This window comes from Solanum tuberosum, unplaced genomic scaffold, assembly GCF_000226075.1.
Source record: "Solanum tuberosum cultivar DM 1-3 516 R44 unplaced genomic scaffold, SolTub_3.0 scf00177, whole genome shotgun sequence".
Lineage (NCBI taxonomy): Eukaryota > Viridiplantae > Streptophyta > Magnoliopsida > Solanales > Solanaceae > Solanum > Solanum tuberosum.
Window position 1 is genome coordinate 148,538 of NW_006239101.1, and position 20,855 is coordinate 169,392.

The 20,855-nt window shown below is 29.7% G+C and overlaps 1 protein-coding gene across 4 annotated transcripts in view; it reads left to right on the plus strand.

Annotated features, from left to right (window-relative positions):
• Positions 1–18,657: 18,657 nt before the first annotated feature.
• LOC102594025 (ethylene-insensitive protein 2) overlaps positions 18,658–20,855 on the plus strand; it is an 8,085-nt gene continuing 5,887 nt past the window's right edge. The window contains exons 1-4 of one of the 4 annotated variants that reach the window (XM_015311817.1): positions 18,658–18,738; positions 18,830–18,884; positions 19,340–19,491; positions 19,780–20,489. In XM_015311817.1, the coding sequence (XP_015167303.1) occupies positions 20,280–20,489 (210 nt within the window). In that variant the 5' untranslated portion in view covers positions 18,658–18,738; positions 18,830–18,884; positions 19,340–19,491; positions 19,780–20,279. Of the gene's footprint in view, positions 18,932–19,339; positions 19,492–19,779; positions 20,490–20,855 lie in introns of all 4 variants that reach the window. The other 3 variants (XM_015311816.1, XM_006354271.2, XM_006354273.2) reach the window with 3 other exon arrangements.

The window sequence follows — 20,855 nt, forward strand, 5'->3', positions numbered from 1 at the left end:
CTCATGTAACATGTTATTTTTGGGAATCGAACTTATGACTTCAACTCTGATATCACTTATTAAGATCAACCGATTATCATCATGACAAAAATTATAGCTGATAGTAAGAGCATAATTTTATTTCTTTACTAAGCCACCAAAACAAACACTATGTTCGATCATATATCCGCTCTAGGGCACTCTATCCTCTAGTGGAACTTGTCGTAGGCAAAATGTTGGTGTTATCCAACATTATCAAATATGGATATATAAGATTCTATTACTATTAGTATTTCATTTACTTTGATTATCTTTAATTCTTTGTGTCATCAACTCGATTTTTTTCCATAGTTTTACTATTGAATTTCTTTCAAACCACTTTTTTTGAAAAACAATTTTTAAAGTTTATCAGAAACATTCTACACTCCACAAAAATAAAAATAATTAAAGTGTACGTACATCTATGCTCTCTAAACCTCACTAGTTATTTTCTACTATCTGTTTAAACAAATTGATGATGCTTGACTTTTAGTATTTTACTTTAAACGACATTTAATAGTATCCTTTGAACCTCCAATGTATATATTTAAAGAACAATAGTTTTTGAGAAAAAAAATAGAGTAACAATTCCATTATATTTAGTTTCTACTCTCTCCGCCTTTTTTTTACTTGTTAAATTTTAGCTTGACATACCTATTAAGAAAATAATAATTGATATACTTAATTTATCATTTTATCCCATATTAATTGATAGAGTCTTAAACATATTTACTCACTACATGTATAAAGACATTAACTCAATATTAATAAATTGAGAGTATAATAGGAAGAAAAAAAATTGTCATTTCTTGATTTGTCAAAAATGACAAGTAAAAAGAAAACTTAAATTAAAAAATACTCCCTTTGTCTCATATTAACTGATCACCTTTCTAAAAATATATGTCCTAAATTACTTGATCACTTACTAAATCAACATAAAAAAAAAAAAAAATCTATTTTACCCCTATAATTAATATTCATCATCATGCTTAATGTTTCCATAATTTCTCTTTAGAAGTTTAAACAAAATTAAAATTCTCAAAATTTATCTTTCCAAAGGAGTTCATTCAATACTTAATTACTTATTTGTACTATTGCTCTCACTCATTTTGGAGTACTGATAATAGAATTGTTTAAGAACAAATATACACGTGAACAATCAAAAATAACTTATAAAATGAGAACATCAATTTAATGTGAAGATCAAACAAAATAATGGAGCAATAAGTTATAATTAATCTGTCAAAATTTGAAGATCCAAAAACTTCCTTTGAATTTTTTTGGAAGAAAGAACTGTTCTCACCATGTTTTGATATTGAAATGGGGAAATACATAATTACCCCATTCAACTATAACACTTTTTTTAAAAAGACACTCAAACTTTACGAGGATCCTAATACCCCACTGAACAATTTGAAAGTAGTATAAATACCCCATTTTTCGGTCAAACCCACTTATAAGAAAGAAGGTGAAAGCACGCACCAATTGTTGCTTGCCATGTGTCAATTTTATATAATTTTCTACTTTTTGTTTTTATTTACAGTTTTTTTGTTTGTTTTTTTTTTAATTTTAATTCTTTATTTTCTTTTCCTTTTTCAATTCACCATCACTGACATGCTATACACCATTTTCACTGTGTTTATTATCAATCAATCAAGATTAAACCCTAAAATTGAAAAATCAAATCAGCTAGCAAATTAATTTTTTCTTAAATTAAAATCTCTATCAAAATATTATTTTGTGAACTTTGCCTTTGATTTTTGCAATCAAAACGGTTGTATCTGGAAAAACGGAAATTCTCTCTCCGAGCTTGGATGGGACAATTTTTGCTTGGTGTGAAGACGATTTTCCGCCCCGTAATTGATTAGGAGTCACTGGAAATAACGCTGATGATTCTTTTTTTAACGTCGCCATCATCTTCCTGCGCTTCTCACCTCGCCGGTCAAAAAGGAGGAGAAGATTTTCGCCGGCGAAGAAGGAAGAAAAGAAATCTAAAGATGAAACGGCAAAATCAGTCGGCGTTGCTATCGCAGAGGAAATCAACTAGTTGCCATTGAAAGAGAATGAAAAAAAAAAAGAGAAAAAAAATCCTTGAAGTCATTGCCATCTCTTTCAATGGTGAAACTCTTTGGAAGGAGAAAGAAAAAATAAAATTTAACTCTAAAATAAATTTTATTTATATATTTAATAAAAAATATTGAAAATAAAAAGTTTAATTATTTTTTTTAGTTTTCACGCTCTTCAGGCGAGTTATAGACACTCTCTGTCTTAAATGTCGAAAAAGGATTTAAAAATTTCACTTTAAACTAGTTTAGGGGTGTATTAGGACCCCCGCAAAGTTTAAGTGTCTTTTTCAAAAAAGGGTCATAGTTTAGGGGGGTTTCTATGTATTTTCTCTATTGAAATAAATGTGCATAAGTTCCAATGATACCTTTTGTATGCCTTGTGTCATCATAAATTATGTTGATATTCATCAATATGGATAAATGATAAATTAGTCAAATTAATCATTTTATTTATAATTTCTTAAGTACCGTGTAAAATGAAAAGTGATCAGTTAATATGGAATGGAAGAAGTATTTAACAAGTAAATAAAGACGGAGAGAGTATTCAGTATTTTATAATTTTCTATGCAGTGAGTGTATTGTGAAAATATTATTAAAAAATTGATCAATTTGATAATCGGATTAGAACAAATGTCCCTTTCCATTGAAAACACCTAATTAATGTTATAATTATCACCGATACGTTACGTTGGATAAGCACAAAAATTAAATGAAGATACAATAATAATTAAGTCAACATCTATTTGTTACATAATATTAATCTTAAATGTCCTTATATAGCTCATATAGTTTAATTTAGTCCCAACTTATTTGCAATTGAGGCATAATTTCCGTTATTATAATCATCATAAGCTAATTAAAAGCTTCTTTTAGCAACAACTAGTTAAGATTTTATTGATTAAAATAATACAAATCATATTAATATGTAGAACCTATTCATCCAGAGGCAAATCCAGAATTTGAAGACTTTGGGTGCACCGATATTAATTATCAAAGCTCAAATAGAGCTAAGATAAACTTGCAATAAAAAGAGTGGAATAAACATTCTGGCTGGATTCAAATCCAGATCTCTCGGGTGGATCCTCTAGCTTGTACCAGTAGCACAACGACACTCCTATGTTTTTCATGGGCGCACTATTAATTATATCCTAATTTTTATACATGATTTTTTCCGAAATTAACAGGTGCACGTGGGTCGATCCGCCTCTGTACCCACCCCCTACAAGTTAAATATCCCAAACCAAAATACAAAAAACTGTTGTATATAAATTAAATTATACACAAATTATATAGTGATTATATTGATTAAAATTAATAATATATATATTTCCATGAACTTTATTAGATTGTTGTAAATGAAAAACAATAAAGAGGAATAGAAAATTCATTGTACATTTTACAATTACAAATATTGAGTGTCCCCTAGGTCACAACATCTCTACATTAATTACAAAATCAATCAAAACATGAATATTAATATTATTAGCTTAATCATTAAATTAAACACAGGGACAAGATTTTGAATATGTTAAATATTTATAGGTTTACATGCAATGAATGATGAATCAACCAATCTTAAAATGAAACAAAACTATTCAATATTCACTAGAGAAAATTTGCTCGAAACCCCAAAAATCTCAATCCAATATGATGTAATTTTTTTTTTTGTAAAAAATTTAATTATAAAAACAAACAGAAAACTAGATTCTTGGAGCTATCATGTTTGGTCAGATTGATTAACGGTATTGTTAACTGCCCAAAAGGGATGGACTAACAATACTTTGCTAGTAATTTTTGGTTTTTCTTTTCTTTTCGACTATTTCAGGTTTGTATCGAAATGTCTCACTTTAGAAAATAAGTGTTGTTTATAATTAAGACAATCATGTTCTCATCTAACTCGATTCGAAGAGTACTTTTGACCTCATCAAAACATTTGATCAACACTTTCCTTATTAATGATATTGATAATGGATGGATTAAGAGTACATAACTATATATCGGTTTTCATTGAGCGTTTGATAAAGACTATTTTGAATTTACGCAAGAAAATCGCGATTTGACTAATAAACACTTCCTAGCTATTAAAGACGACTGATCCTATTTTCAGGTCTCAATTTCAAGATCTGATCTCTAATTTGAATTTATCATACCACCACAATATTTTGCGACCAATACTTTTATACTACTTAGTTTTGTATATTTTCAAGGAAACATTTAAGTTATAGAATCAGATTTTTCTGAGTTTTGTATAGGATTTGTTCCCTAAAAGATTCAATGAACATAGCTTATGATCTTATTCATTTGGCTGGTACACTTAACTAGTCCTTAATTTGGGTGTTATAATTTATACTATTTTGTGGCCTAATAATGTTAATAATACATTATATTATATTATATTGATCAATTGTTGTTTGGATGTAATGAAAAGCCAATTGTGGCATGTGCCTAATAGATTTTATTTTATTTTATTTTAAAAAAGGGAGGGGGGATAAATAATAACCTTAATTATTTTTTTCCCTCTCTTTTACGTAATTATTATTTCCTTTTAACTTTAATTAGTTAACATTTCCCCATGCATTTGGAAATGTTCTTCCTACTCCACCCTTTGATAGGGTCAATGATTGTTAAAATATCAATTATTGAATTTTTTTTCTTTTTGGTTGTTCAAATAAATAACAAAATAAACAAGTTGACTTTGTTCAAAATATCTAATGTAAGTCAACGATTAAGAGTCACCAAGACAATAAAAAATTATCAAAAACAAATACAATTTGTGAAAAGAGAGTTTAAAGTTCAATAATGTTATATATGAAAAAGATATTGAGGATCACCAAAGGCTATGATGTAATGGTATGTACCTTTCATATTTTAATAAGCGATCATCGGTTTGAGTCGTAAGAACGAGATCTTCTTTAATAGTTAGGGAGCGTTTTGTCAAACAAAGCTATTCAATGCAAATTTTAATAAGTCGAATTTTAAAATGAGTATCGGACACTAACATAGATTCCTCTCCAATTTTTTTATTTTTGCTCTCTTTTTCACAAATTGGAGACTTTGTGGTAAAGTATAAGAACTTTAAAGATTTTGATACATCAAATTCTAAAGGGTCGTTTTCGTCCACATATCAGTTAATTAGGGAGGGATTATAATGTAAAATTTGTTTATGCAAGGTATAATGATAAATATAATTGTTAGTGATCAATAATGACTGAGATTATCAAAGGTAAATAGGGCAGTTCAGTGCATTAATCTCTTGCTATGCGCGAAATTTGGAGAATGATCGGATCACAAGAGTCTATTGTAAGCAACTTTATTATGTATTTCTACAAGATGTTGTTTCTATGGATTGGATTCATGACCTCTCAATCACACGACAATAACACTACCAGTACATCAAGCCCAAGGTTACCCTTCAAGATTCTTATATATATGCATTATTTATTTTTTAATGATATTTTATTTTTAAATAGCGTAATACCCGCATAATTAATACACGTATTAATTATTACTATTCCACATCATGTCCCAGATAAAATTATACAAGGCATATATAACACAATACATGTATTATAAAGTCAGCAACTATATATATCATGATTATTCATCAAAATACACCTCAAAGCTGACTACATCAAGTATTTGAATATAATTGTCAAAAGGCGTGTGACAAACAAATTTGCCCATAAAATTTTATCTACATGATAATTGATTAATTAATTGTAAGCCGTATGTTGATAAATAATTGACGATAATTTAATTGAAAACTTAGAAAAAAATTGATAATTTAAAAGTGTTTTTGACCACTGTCTCTTTTTCTTATACAACCAATCAAACACTATACTATCTTATTGAAGATTTTATATGTTGGTATTAAAATAAGGAAACTACATGGTAAAGTGTAACGAATCATATTAATTTAATTCCTTATTGGACAAATACTATGATAACTAAAACTAAACTTTTATTTTGTACTTTTTTGTTCATGTAACTTGTTGGATCGAACTTTCTCACCTATCATGGCTTAAAAAACAAAAAAGAAAAATAAAAGGATTATAAAAACCTTTTCAACACAATTCTATATATGAGCTTTTATAACTCACAAAAGTATTGAGTTGTAGAAAAAAAAAAGGTTTAAAGTTTGATAAATGTTCTTTAAAAAGTACATGTATTGTAGTGGCAGAGAATTTGTTTTGGTTGGGGGTTGAATTTTTTTTTAAAAAAATATATGAAAAAAGATCTACACCATTATTTTTATCTTTTTTCTTTTTTAATTGTCAAACTCTTTACGCGATAAAAAAGTTTTGAAAAAAAACAGGGGACAAGGAAGAAAATGAAAAATATTTATGTCGTTTTGGAATATTTTTTCAAATTTATACATATTGACCATTACAGAATTAAATTCACTTAGGTATTGACAATATTGACAAAAGCAAAAGAAAAACATGTTTCACATTAGTTTATATTAAAGTAATCATCGTGAAAATAAGAAAATTCTCAACAAATTTCATGCAAATCTTCAAAAACTCATTATAAAAGTTGTGAAAAATGTTACATCTGCACGGTAAAAATAATACTAGTAATAATGAATTAGTGGAATTTATATGCAAAGATTGATAAATGAGTTGATAAATTTTGAGGAAATAAGTGAGAAAGTAGATTTAGATTGTTTTTTTTGGTTTTATTTTCTTATTTCACATTCGATGTTCGGTATTTATATTGGAGCCTGATTAAATTTGAATTTGCATAAAAAAATTACACATTGAGGGCAAATGGTCTCCCGAACAAAGAGGACTCCGTATTCAAAGGGACTCAAACACAAGACCTGTGATTAAGGATTAAGGAGTACTTACCACTCCACTGGACCCTTGTTGGTAAGTTTTTATTATTATTTTCATGAGCAAAGCACGTTCAAGTGTTGTTTGTTGGGTTATGTTAACATCATGGCAAGGACCACAAAGGGTGTTGATGCAATACGTCTCAGAGTTATGATCGAACATGATGCTTGTTTAGTGGACTTAGTTAAGAAATAAAGAGAGCCCGTTTGGATTGACTCAAAAAAGCAGTTTTTAAGTAAAAAATAAAAAGTCAAACTTAAATGACTAATAAGTCAAAAAATAAAAAGAAGGGAAGGCCTACTTTTGGTTTTAAACTTATTTTAAGTCATTTTAAACTTATTTAAAGTTATCTTTTAACCTTGTCAAACACTTCTTAACTTTTTTTAAGTCATTTTTGACTTATTTCAAGTTATTTTTATATTTATCAAACACTTCCAAAAGTAAAAACTAACTCAAAAGTAGGTTTGACCAACTTTTAAGCCAATTCAAACACTCTCTTACTATAATTAGCTATACCTTATATCATGATGGTAAGTGTTTGATCCTAACAATTGGTATCAGAGCGAGTTGTTCTTGTCTAGGTTAACCCCTTCGAGAGATACATAAAAATGATTTAAAAAATAACATTACCTGAGGGTCAGTCAAACTTTAGGCTTTTCCATTTAATAATAGCCTTTGTTGAGAATCGAGATATACTAATAATTATTTTTAAAAAAAATTATACTTATTATTTATCGAGATGGAAAGTATTACATATATAAACAACTAATATTTGGAGAAAAATAAATAAAATAATTTCATCCATCAAATATAAACATTTGATATCGAAAAAGAGATAAGATTTTTCTCCATTCAATGACCAAACCACCAAAACTATATGTATTATTTATGACAAAAAATTATTATGTAGATCAATTATACATTCCACTCCTCATCATACACATAAAATTTAATATTCAGTGAAAGGCCTAAAAAGTAATGACTCGGTTGGTCATTTGTGGTTATTTTCGTGAAATTACCAATTTGTCCTCCCGATATTGACCCTAAGTTATTTTTGTTTGAGTTGTGGAAGTTGGGTTCGAACTTTGAGTAAAAAGTTGTGAATTTTTGAAAGTTTTGAGTTTGCAAGACTAAATTGTTATAAAGTGGTTTTCGGTGTCTTTTAGAGTTTCGAGTGTCGAATGAAATTCCATTGATTTCATCAGTCCCAGAATGTGTAAATTGGTCTATTAGAGTTATCGATTTCAAATTTCGAGTTTTTTTGAGAATTTGAGTTCCTAAGTTTGGAAATTAGTGAAATTTTAACCTTTTGGTTGACTTTGGTCAACATTCGTGGTTCGAATGCTCGGATCAGATTTTTGAGAATTCCTTTGGATTCAGGGGATGATTTTAGGCCTAAGTGAAGTCTTGATTGATTTTTCATAGGTCCCGAGTTTGTTTTGATCTTTTTAGGCGTTATGTCCATTTCTTGTGATTTTCAAGAATATCGGATCGAGGACACCTCAGATTCATATTTCGACGGTTTCATTAAGTTCGGAACGTCGAGTACAGTCAAATTGCATATTTGATTTGTGTGTACAGAATTTCAAACAAATCTTGAGGGTCCTTTTGATGATTTTGTGTTGAATGGTGTTTCAGGTTTTGAAGTCCTCGCGTTTGTGAAGGGCCTTTGCATTTGCGATCTTTGCTTTAGCGAAGTTTGGGCGGGGTTGCGACATTAGAAAAGAGTTTTTGCTCTGAAATTTCGGGATTTAAGCCCCATTTGTCATTTTTGAGCTTGGCAAAAATCTTGGAAGCGATTTTGCAAAGATTTCTTGTGCTAAATCTTTTGGGTAAGCTTTTGTAACCCTAAAACTTCAATTTCATTTAATTATTTATGGATTCTAACATCAAATCTTGAGGTTTTGATTGGCAAATGACAAGTTTTTTCAAGAACTTGAGTTCTAAACTGAAAATGGTGATCGTGAACTAATTTTAAGTTCTTTTCCGAAATGGTTTTCACCGATGAGTTCCAAATGCCTTGGGTAACTTCTTCAAGTAAATATTTTCGGATTCAAACCTCATTTTCAAAATTTGGTTTTAAAGTTGAATGACCCATTTTTTAAAGAGTATGATATGGGTATCGTTATTTCCATAATCTTATTGTGACTAATTGATTGAATTAGATTGTGTGGCTTTGGACGTTGTTCAGAAAAGGAAGACTCAAGTTTTGGATTGACTATTTGATTAAATTAAGACAAGTGATCTCCTAAATCTTGTAAATCTAGTAGAATCATGTATATTTCTTCATTGTGTGTGTTGGGGAGTAATGGAAAGGAGGTGATGACTTCATTGTTCCACTTGATTAACCTTAATAAATAAAAAATGGGTTAGTGAAAATGCAAGGTGTTGATCATAATGCTTGTGATTTGCCTTGTTGTGATCCTTATTTGATTAATTGATAAAATACTTTGATGCCGTTAATGTGGACTTGAATCACTTGAAATGTTGTTTCTTTTTTGTGGTGTGAAATTTCTTGTGCATTGATTGTTGTACATCATGTTGAGACATGTGATATAAAGCCGATGAAAATTGTTCCGACTAGTGATATTATGCTGAAGGAAAATGGTTTCGACAAGTGATGTGATACAAAGTCGGTGAGAAATGGTTCCGACTGGTGATATAAAGCCAATGTAAAATGGTTTTGGGTAGTGATATAAAGCCGATGGAAAATCGTTTTGGCTAGTGATGTGATATAAAGTTGATGGAAAATGGTTCTGGCTAGTGATATAAAGCCGATGAAAAATGGTTCCAGCTAATGGTGTGATATAAAGCCGATAGAAAATGGTTCCGGCTAGTGATGTGATACTAAGCCGATGGTAAATGGTTCTGACTAGTGATGTGATATAAAGTTGATGGAAAATGGTTCTGGCTAGTGATATAAAGCCGATGAAAAATGGTTCCAGCTAATGGTGTGATATAAAGCCGATAGAAAATGGTTCCGGCTAGTGATGTGATACTAAGCCGATGGTAAATGGTTCTGACTAGTGATGTGATATAAAGTTGATGAAAAATGATTCTAGCTAGTGATATAAAGCCGATGGGAAATGATTCCAGCTAGTGATGTGATATAAAGTCGATGAAAAATGGTTTCGACTAATGATGTGATATAAAGCCGATGAAAACTGGTTCCGACTAATGACATTGTGCCGAAGGAAAATTGTTCCAATAAGAGTTGACTATTATGCATTTGATAATTGCGATTGACCTACATGTTACTTGTGATTGACATACTTGTTACTTGTGATTAGCATACTTAATACGTGTTGGTTGTTAAACTGTGACTATTGAACTGTGTGGTTAAGCCTTGTGAATTGTGTAGTTGGATTGATTTCTATGCAGGTTGTAGTTTTAAAAGGTACGGTTGGGATGAAAGAAGTATTTCATTTCTAGCTAGTTTGCTTTGTTTATTAGGTTGCTTGTTGAATATCATGTTGTTTGGTACTCACTCCTTGCTTCTACACTTGTGTAGTTTTCGAGCCCGGTTCAATGTGATTGCTCTTCCTCTTCTCCTATTTTCGATGCTTGTTGAAGATTTTAAGAGGTAGTTGCTTGTTATCTCGATGGACCCTCTTTTTTTCTTTTCGTTATACTTTGTTCTATTTGAGAAACAAAGACATTGAGACTTATACTTATTTTCATTTCCTCACTTTATGTATTAGTGGTTTGTACACGTGACAATCAGGTTTTGGGGTTATCATAGAATGAATAAGTTTTTCGCTTTTTCTCTTGCTCTTGTTTTACTTTCCACATTTCTTTCATTTTGTTGGGTTGAGACTGTAGACACACAAATTTTATTGGATTTAATTCATACCAAATTTGGATTAAATCCATGTTTATTTGGGTTGAATGATTAATTTGGGCTTTACAAATAAATAAGTCCATTTTTATTAAATTCAAGTCCAAAGTCCATTTCACCTTGATCCCCAAACTCATGCCACGTGTTACAATTACTAGGCATCGAAGACCAACAAGGTGACGCCACATGTCCAAATAAGGTGATAGTCCCAGTCAAATGCAAGAACGAATCACAATGCGCCAAGTGTCAAAATGACATCCTTTGGCCAATCACAAGCAACCTTGTCCACTACTTACAACTATAAATAAGGGATAGACATGACATTCAAAGGGCATCAAGAAAGCTCTTCAACAAGCATTCTGCAATTGGAGGAAGCTATACCATCAACAACATAGCTCTTCGAAGGAGTCATCAATGGAGTTTTTCCCAGAGATCGACTTGAAATGACGAAGCGCTTTTCCACATTCCCGGAGATCGACAACATCTCAAGGAGGTCTACATCATCCAACATTTTGAGAAATACGCTACTGAAGACCCTCGAATCTTAGGAGAGAGAATCAAGAAAACAACATAATTGTACTCACAACGATTCATCAATAAAAAATAACATTTTTTCTTTTATTTATTTTGCTTGCAGTTGATTTTCAGCGTTTAAGGAAATTTGTTGCGAACAGAGATTGACTTGTCTTGGTGAGAATAGACAAGTGACATCATGTCCATTTTGGGTTGTTACATGCCTCTCAACTATATGATTTGGTACAAAACTACTCTTCGTTCACCTTTCTACCTCCAAATACTTCAGACGTCAACTTTTTGGCTCAAAAATACCTTATTTCTAATGGGCTATCCTCATAAGGTGGATGAATGGTAAATTTATACCAAATTCCACAATTTAAGGGAATTTTAGGCCCTTCTCCATTAAAATAATATAAAAAATTACGTAATATATGAACTCGAATGATTGGACTGATTTTGGATTCCATAGTAAATTAAAAATAAAAAAATTAATCCTCTATTATCTACACTCACCCCCTTTCCCCGCTCCACTTCCTTTGTCTTTTATTTTTGGGAAAAAGGACAAATATACCCCCGAACTATTATAGATGGTATGTCAGTACCTTCAGTTATACTTTAGGGCTATTTTCATATCCCTACAATTAATATTTTAGGTTGTTTATTCCCTTAAGGTTAACAGAGGAACACGTGGCTTCATCTAAATGATTCAACTAGATTTATTTTAATTTTTATCTATAAATTAAAAACCCACCCATATGACCCGCCCATGACCCATTTATCTTAAGCAAATTATGGCTACAAAGTTTCCGTCACTTTTATTTCCTTCGATGTATTCACCATTTCTGCATCACCCTTGTGTTGAAATAACAAGTCTTTCGATTCGCAAATGTTAGAGAGAGATGGGTTTGACCAGAAAGTTGGTGATTTGGGTATGGCTTTTTAAATTATCGGGTCATGAGTGGGTTTGATTATGGCCATAGGTTTTTAGTTTATTGGAAAAATTTAAAATAAATTTAGTTGAAACATTTAGATGAAGCCACATGTCCCTCTATTAAATTTAGTTGATACACAATCTAAAATATTAACGATAAATGTATGAATAGCCCTAAAGTATAACGGAGGGTACTGACATATCATTTATAATAGTTTAGGTGTATATTTACCCCTTTTTCTTTACTTTTCTTTTTTTTGGATCTTGTCCACCATTTTAAATTTTAATTATTTTCAAGTAATGACAAATCAAAGACGGGAGAAAAATACCGACGATATTCATTTATAACTAACTAGGTTAATAGATGATTTAATTAAGTAACTATGTACATATACTATAATTTTTCTTGTGTATAACTAAAATTTAAAATAATTGAATGAAAATAACTTTTTTTCTATCCCCGCCCCCCATGAAAATAATACAAATTAAAAGAATGTGAATATGTGAGTTCATTTCATGTTTGTATCATTGATATCCTAATTAAGAATAAGAGATTAAAAAGGAATAAAAAGAAGGAATGAACAAGACAATTGGTTAATTGATAGAAAATTTTATATTAATAAAAAATAATAATCTTATTTTAGATTGACAACCAGATAGGGAGAATATGAATTTTAATATATCCCAGTTATGAATTGGATAATGATAAATTTGGGGTTGATTTAAATAGGTCAATAGGAAGATATCATAAAATTAATATTTTTTTAAAATATTATTTTCAAGCGTATCGAGTCAAAATATAAATCATATGTAGTTTTTATTATTTATTTTAGAAAGGTTTAAATTTGGACCAATCAGATTAGGCAACATAATAAATAAATATATAAATAATTTTACTTTAAGGAGATTTGTTTAAAATAAGGTCAAATATGAGCCAAAGGTTTATATCGAGAGTATTTTTAAGCCAAAAGGTTAATGTCGAGGATATTTGGAGACCGAAAAATGGATGGAAGATAGTTTTATACCATTTCAATAGTTGAGGGGCATTTTTACTCTTCTCCGTTTAATAAATAAAATAATAATAATGATAGATATCAAGAATATTTTGTATTTATGAGACTATTCAAGAGTAATATTATTTTTTCCAATTTTGAAAATAAACTGAATTAAATTTAGATAACTGGTATGTGGAGAGAAATAAATAAAAAAATTCATTCGTTATAAATATAAACAATAGATGCATAATAAGCAAACCTTTCCTTCATAGAGTAATTATTAAAATCTAAATAAGAATGAGATAGATCATTATTAATGTAGATAAGTTATGTCTATATAAAAAAAATAAACAAGCTTTTTTTTTCTTCAAAAAATAAATGATAACATAGTCCTTTAGCTAAATTGGATGAGTTTTATCTCGATTGATAAGAATTATCTTAAAGAATCTTTACCAATCACACAAATTGCACATATAAAACATGTGAATCGTGATAGCAATATAACAATTAGCTTGTATTTTCACTTTTGTCAATGGACAACTCATCAAAACAAATTTTTTTTAGAACTACATATGATGACTTTAAAAGTGAAGTTAAATTTATTTTCGTTGTATCAGGTTTAAATAGTGCACTAATCATATGAGAAAGAGATGTCAAATATAATCACTCAATTGCTTAGCTTTTTAAACTACATATGATGACTTTAATAGCGAAGTCAAATTTATTTTTGTTATTTCAGGTTTAAATAGTACACTAATCGTAAGAGAAAGAGATGTCAAATATAGTCACTAAACTACTGAACTGTAGAAAGAAGCAATGAAACAATCATCAACCACATTATGCAAGATCCATCGATACCTACTTATTGAGTCAAATTAAAATTAAAATAATTTCTTTAAATTATCAAAATTACTTTTATCTACCATATAGCTTTGATTGAACTAAATATTCTCACATAATGACACAAACGGTTGAATAAAGAAAGCAAACCTCTCAATGACTCGATCTATATTTATCATCACACACACAATATATTTTATTTTTAAAGAATTTTATTTGGACTTAAAATCCATCACAAAAGTAAGAGAGAATTAATATTATTTTTACTCCTCATGGTAATTTTTTAAAAGTTTTATACTTGATAAGTAAAAATAGACAAAAAGACCCCCACCCACCCCTAATACACCCCCTATTTGAAGACGACTGACTTTAAAAACAAAACAGAAATTTATTTTTGTTATTTTGAATTCAAATAATGCAATAGTCATAACCAAATAGGAGTGTCAAATATAGTCATTCATCTGTAAATTGTCGTTATAAATTTGACACAATATATGCACTGTATTTTGACACAATCATTTAGTAACACTATTTGAGAACATCATATATAGTAAGTCATTTATTGTTCAAAAGGAAAATCTCAAACAACACAATTGTTTAAGTTTGTAACGTATTCCATATCTATATTGAAATTTTATTAAATTTGAATTTGCTCAAGAAAGTATCAGATAGTATAACAGGATAATTAGCAATATTAATCTAACTTTGTTGTAATCTCACACAACAATATTTTATTTATTTATATATATATATATATATATATATATATATATATATATAGATTATTCTATCCATTATAAGCAAACTTTGTGTTTGGCCACCTCTCATTACTTTTAGTATTCTAACTTTTTAATTTTAATATAAAAATACCAACATAAAACTTACAAGACAATATAATATGGTTGTTAATCAATTCACAAATTCACAAATAGAATAGTTTTAATTGTATACTTATAGTACTAATTATTCGTAACTTTCACTAATAATTCTCATTGTATAGGAATTTTTCGTGTTAATGTGGTGGTTTCAGACGTTCAGTATATTTAAACTGTTTATGATGTCCTTTTATTGATTCAACGATATTATTAATATAAGTTTGGTGATTTTTACTTCAAATTTAATTTAAATGATTTAATTGTCTGACTACAATTGAAAATCTTTACCATTCTACAAAAATATATTGAATACAATTTTATAGGAAAACAATTTTATTGCGTATAAAACTTTCCCAAAATTGAATCAGACTTTTGACATTGTTAAATGTTAACATATTATTAACAAATATTATTTGAATTGTAGAGAAATATTAATAAAAAAATTAAACCGTTAAAGAGTAATAAAATAATTGGATAACTAGGAATATAATCAAACTTTGTTGTTATCTCACAATAAAATATTTTCCTTTTTTTGATCTTATTCTATCCATTATAAGTAAATTTTGAGTTTGAGCACCTCATATTACTACTAATAGAATATTCTATCTTCTTTTATTTTTTTTTATATTTTCTAAATTTCACTATTTGGCCCGCAGACAGATCCAACCTTAACTTCATTTAAGACCCACAAGCTAGGAGAGTTTATTCAAAAGGGAAAACTACATAAAATAGACTTAATCGTAAAACTATTTATTTAAATTAGACTTAACCCAAATTATATGTCTTTAATAGATTCATGATCTAAACTATTTACCTTTTTTTTTTTAGGATTCATGACCAAACTATTTACCTGCTTACCCTGATTTTTTCTTTCTTATTTCGTGCATGATCTCCACATCACTACTATGAATCAATCATATGTGATACTTCGTTGGTATATTGTTGATACCATATTGATATTATATAAGACTAAGCTTAATCCTTTGTGATACTCCGTCGGTATATTGATACCGTGTCGGTATCATATATGATTGAGCTCTTTTTTAAGAAATAAATAAAAAATAATTAAGAGAAAATTATTAAAGTCACAATCTTATTTATTAAACTATAAATTATTAGAAAATATATTCTTTATGATACTCCGTCGGTATATTAATACCATATCAGTATCATACAGGTCTAAGCTTAATCCTTTGTGATATTCCTTCGGTATATTGATACCTTATCAGTATCATATAGGATTGAACTCTTTTTTTAAGAAATAAATAAGAAAAATTAAGAGAGAATTATTAAAGTCACAATCTTATTTATCAAACTTTAAATTAGTAGAAAATATATTCTTTGTGATACTCCGTCGGTATATTGATACCATATCGGTATCATATATGATTGAGCGTAATCCTCTGTGATACGTTGTTGGTATATTTATACCAATACCCTATCGGTATCATATAAGATTTGACTCTTTTTTAAGGAAATAAATAAAAAATAATTAAGAGAAATTTATTAAAGTCCCAATCTTATTTATTAAACTCTAAATTAACAGAAAAATATATTTTTATATTTTTTAAATTGAAATATTAAAGAATTGAAACATACATCAATGATACCACGACATTATGTAGATATACCGTAATAGTATCATGGATGATTGATTAACCTCATCTAAGGACTGAAGCAAACCTCATTGAAAACATTATTCAATTACTCATTAATACCACCAAAGTGTGTTATACTTTGATGGTATGAAGGAGGAAGAAACAATCTTTCAATTAAGACACTATTTAGTTACTCTTTGATACCATCAGAGTATATTCCATATGCTATAATATACTGTAATGGTATTAGAGAGGAAAAAAAGGGTGGCCGCTGACAGATGTTAGCGCACATTTTATTTTTGTTGATATATGCAATTTTAAAATAAAAATGAGGGGTATGAAAGTAATGAAGCATTTAAGGGTAAATATTTTACTTTTTTAGGATACAAGTGTTTTTTCTCTATTCAAAAAGATTTCTTTTAAATTGGGCTTCGAAAATTTTAACCCTATCTTATTGAATTGCGGATATTGACGATTCTATTATTTTTCTGACTTGATACAATCTTTAAAAAATATTTATTAAGAAATTATTTTGTTAATAGGGTCATATTAAAAATTGAAATTTGATTATTATTAATACTTTATATACACTAAAACTTCACTAAATTAATACTCGTTAAATTAATAATCTCTCTAAGATAATATTTTCCTCCGATCCCGACTTGGACCAATGAAAAAAAGCACACATTTCGATAATATATTTTCAGGAGACCCCTATATAAATATATGACCCCATTAATATTATAAATTAATATTTCTTTTAGTGAAATATGATTCTATAGTGTTTTGTTTTTTGTTAAAATTTAATTCTAGTTGAAGTTCATCTCTAACTTTAGTTATTGTATCCAAAAATTTCGGTGTTGTCTTTTCGAACTGCACCATAAAATTGTGAAGAGTTCTAGATGCAATAAGTGGTTCCTTACGCGTCATTAGCTCCAAATGTATTGTATCATCTCCAACTTCATCATCAATATTGTTTTTTTTCCTGATGATATCCTCAATTACTTCTAAGCTCTAGACCTCTAAACATGTATCATTTGCATCTAGGTAAATCAACAGGTTATTGGCGTTCATTTTACTACGGTAACTGAGATCATTAATCATGACCTCAAGTTCATGAATGACGTTTTCACAAGTGGGTTCATTCAAATTCTCTGAGATTCCATTCCCCCAACGAATTTAGAGTGTTGAAAACAATTTGCTACTGTTAGTTGCTGAACATTTGTTGTTCAAGTCGGAATTGCAAAATTGATAGCATCCAAATCATTAATCTTTCCTAGATCCGTTTGTCCCACTTCATAGCCTTCTAATATCCTATGATAATTTTTTTTGCAATAATACATCTTGAAAGCTCTTATTATTCCAGCATCACAAGGTTGAATCTCAAAACACTAAACACTCTTTAAATTAATAAATATTAATTTATCGATTAAATAATACCTCTACAAAATAATAATATTTCATGATCCTACCTATATTAATTTAGTGAGGTTTTACATTAGTTGCTTGATGATAAAATAATATATCCTTTTAATATTTAACTTCTAACATTAATAATTTGTTCTCCAAATTCTTTTTCGAAACCTAAACATAAATATCAATTAATATGAATATTATAATAAATACTTATATTAATTATTATTCTTCAGTGAATACACAAAATCTTAAACTTAACAAATAAAAATAAACAAAAAAGGTTAAAACAAGAGATACGACAATAAAACAAAAAAACCCAACTAACTAGCGCGCGAAATTCTGAACTTGACAGGTAAAACTGAACGAAAAGATACAAATGAAAAATATAGTAATAAAACAACTTTTACCGAATTCCTTCGATATGATTCTCTCAAACGCCTTAATATACTGTATTTGTTCACGTATCTATGTTGAACATAATGTAGAAAAAAACCGTTAAAAAACCATTAAAAGGAATTTCAAGAAAAAAAAGATACTAACAAAGAAAATGAAACTATCTTTTTAGTTCACTTTTCTTCTTCATAGCTTTTGGACTCACATTAGTGAAGTGAAACCTCCTTACCTTTTTCTCTCTCCAAGATAGCTTTAAGACCCTACCCACCCCCCTACATGACCCCTTTTTCCCTATAAATATATATATAAATACAGTAATATATATGTATATATGTATATATATAGTTTCTCTTTCTACAGTACTCACAGCTCACATACCATAACTCTCCATCTCTCTAGGATATGTATTACGTACAGGTTCCTCTCTTTTATCTCTTAGTAGTATATATAGATATTAGTGCTTTTCTTAAAAGCTTCTGATCTGAACTCTGAGCACTGAAATATATAGAGAAGAAGACTGAAGAAAACCCATCCAGAAAAGGAAGGAAAACTATTTGAAGAAGGTATAAAAAAGAAATGGAAAACCCTAATGGTCTACACACCCACTTGGGTAAATTTTATTATTTTTTTATTTTACTGTCATGGGTATGTTTAGATATAGGTATAAGGATTATCTGTTTTGGAATCTTTAATTTTTTTTTTGGTCTTTATAGGTCATGTTTGTATCAGATCCGATGAAGTGGGTATTGAGTTTTTAGCTGATTGTTTTGATTTGTTGTATTGGGTTGTGTTAAAAAGGTTGGAGAAGTGTTATTTATGGGGTTTTGGTTTTTGGGTTGGAAAAAAAATTGATCTTTTTTTTTGGATAAATTTGATGGGGTTTTGTTGTTTTGTGTAATGAAGATCTGGATGGTTGAGGAGGAGAAGGTGTTTCATTTGCAGTTCTCTTCTTTTCTTTTTGAAAAGTAGTATTGCTTTTGAAGTCAAGTTGAAGTTTTTTTTTTGTTTCAAAATGCAGGAGATTTTTGTTAAAGCAATCATGTTTAGCTTTAGATGCCAGGCTGTAACATGGAGTTTACTGAGTGCTTACATTTTTTTTTGGGCAAGTTGACTAATTTTGAAATATATGAATAATGCTGGGTTGGTTTGTGAATTGTGATCTCAGTGAAGGTATTCATTTGCCATATTTTTGTGATCCATGTTTCTCGCGCTACAGGACACTGTGATGTATTGATGATGTATATTAGGTCGTGAAAGATCCAATTTTTTTCTGTTGGGTAGTTTATTCACTTCAGCATTTTTGTCTTTTAACTGGGATTAACATGTAAATAGTTTTAATTTGGATAATAATGCTTCTCCAGCTGTTTTAAGTGTTTGATAGTCATGGTTGCCTAGTTTTTTTTTCTGTAACTACAATTTGGACATTTGACTGAAGCTTTGGTATTTAACTCAATTCAGAAATCAGAATCGGCAATCGGTTTATTGACGGATGCAAAGGTGTTAATGCGGTGTATTTGGTTGGAGTTGGTGGATTTAGCAACTCGAAAAGACTTCCATCTTTATAAGGCGCACTTCTCAAATTTCTTGTTTGGAGTTGGTTGATTTTAGCAGCTTGAAAAGACTCTTAATAAATTGCTTTTGTCAAGTTCTTCATGTCCATTGCTTTTGGGTGCAAACTTGCTCAAAGTTCTCCAGAGATTACGAGGGGTTTTGGTATCCAGTTCTACCCGTGCTACATTGAGCTACAGTCTACAGTTGGAGCTGCAGCTGCTACATAGAAAAGCTGTGTGGTCGGAACTTGGAACTTCACTGGTTGGATTTTAATATTGAGCTTGTTCATGTCAAACGGGTTGCTTAGTGATGTTGTAGTGCTAGTTTACTGCGATCTCTGGGCTTGCTAACTATCTAAATCAAATTAGGAGTCTGAAACTCTGACTAGAGAATATAGGCAGCCCAGCATGCTTCAGCGAGTACTTTCTGCTTCTGTGCCAATGCTGCTGATTGCAGTTGGCTATGTTGATCCTGGGAAATGGGCTGCAATGGTTGATGGAGGAGCCCGGTTTGGGTTTGATTTGGTCATGCTAGTACTCTTGTTCAATTTTGCTGCCATTCTGTGCCAGTATCTGTCTGCTTGTATAGCCTTGGTTACAGACCGAGATCTTGCGCAGGTAGTGTTCTTTCATTGGAATTTAACTTTTGATTGCGTATCTAAGTAGTGATGAATCTTAGTAAATCGAACATGCATGGATGTTGATTCTCCTGCTCTTGTATGTTTCATTTAGAACACCCATAGCAAGCCCAGTTCTTTTGTTTTTTGATAACCTGGTGTTTGGGCCAACTTGTGCACATCTTGACTAATTCCACAGAAACCTGTCACCTCCCTCCAACAATAGGCACCAGGTTTACCTGTCCACTAGGCTAGAACAGAGAAGTCTTGAAACGTGATCAATGGTTGTGTCTTGTTTTTGTGTATGAACATCTATTTCTTTTTTGACAAATTAGTCCTTTCAAAGGTCCTTAACCAGCAGAACCCC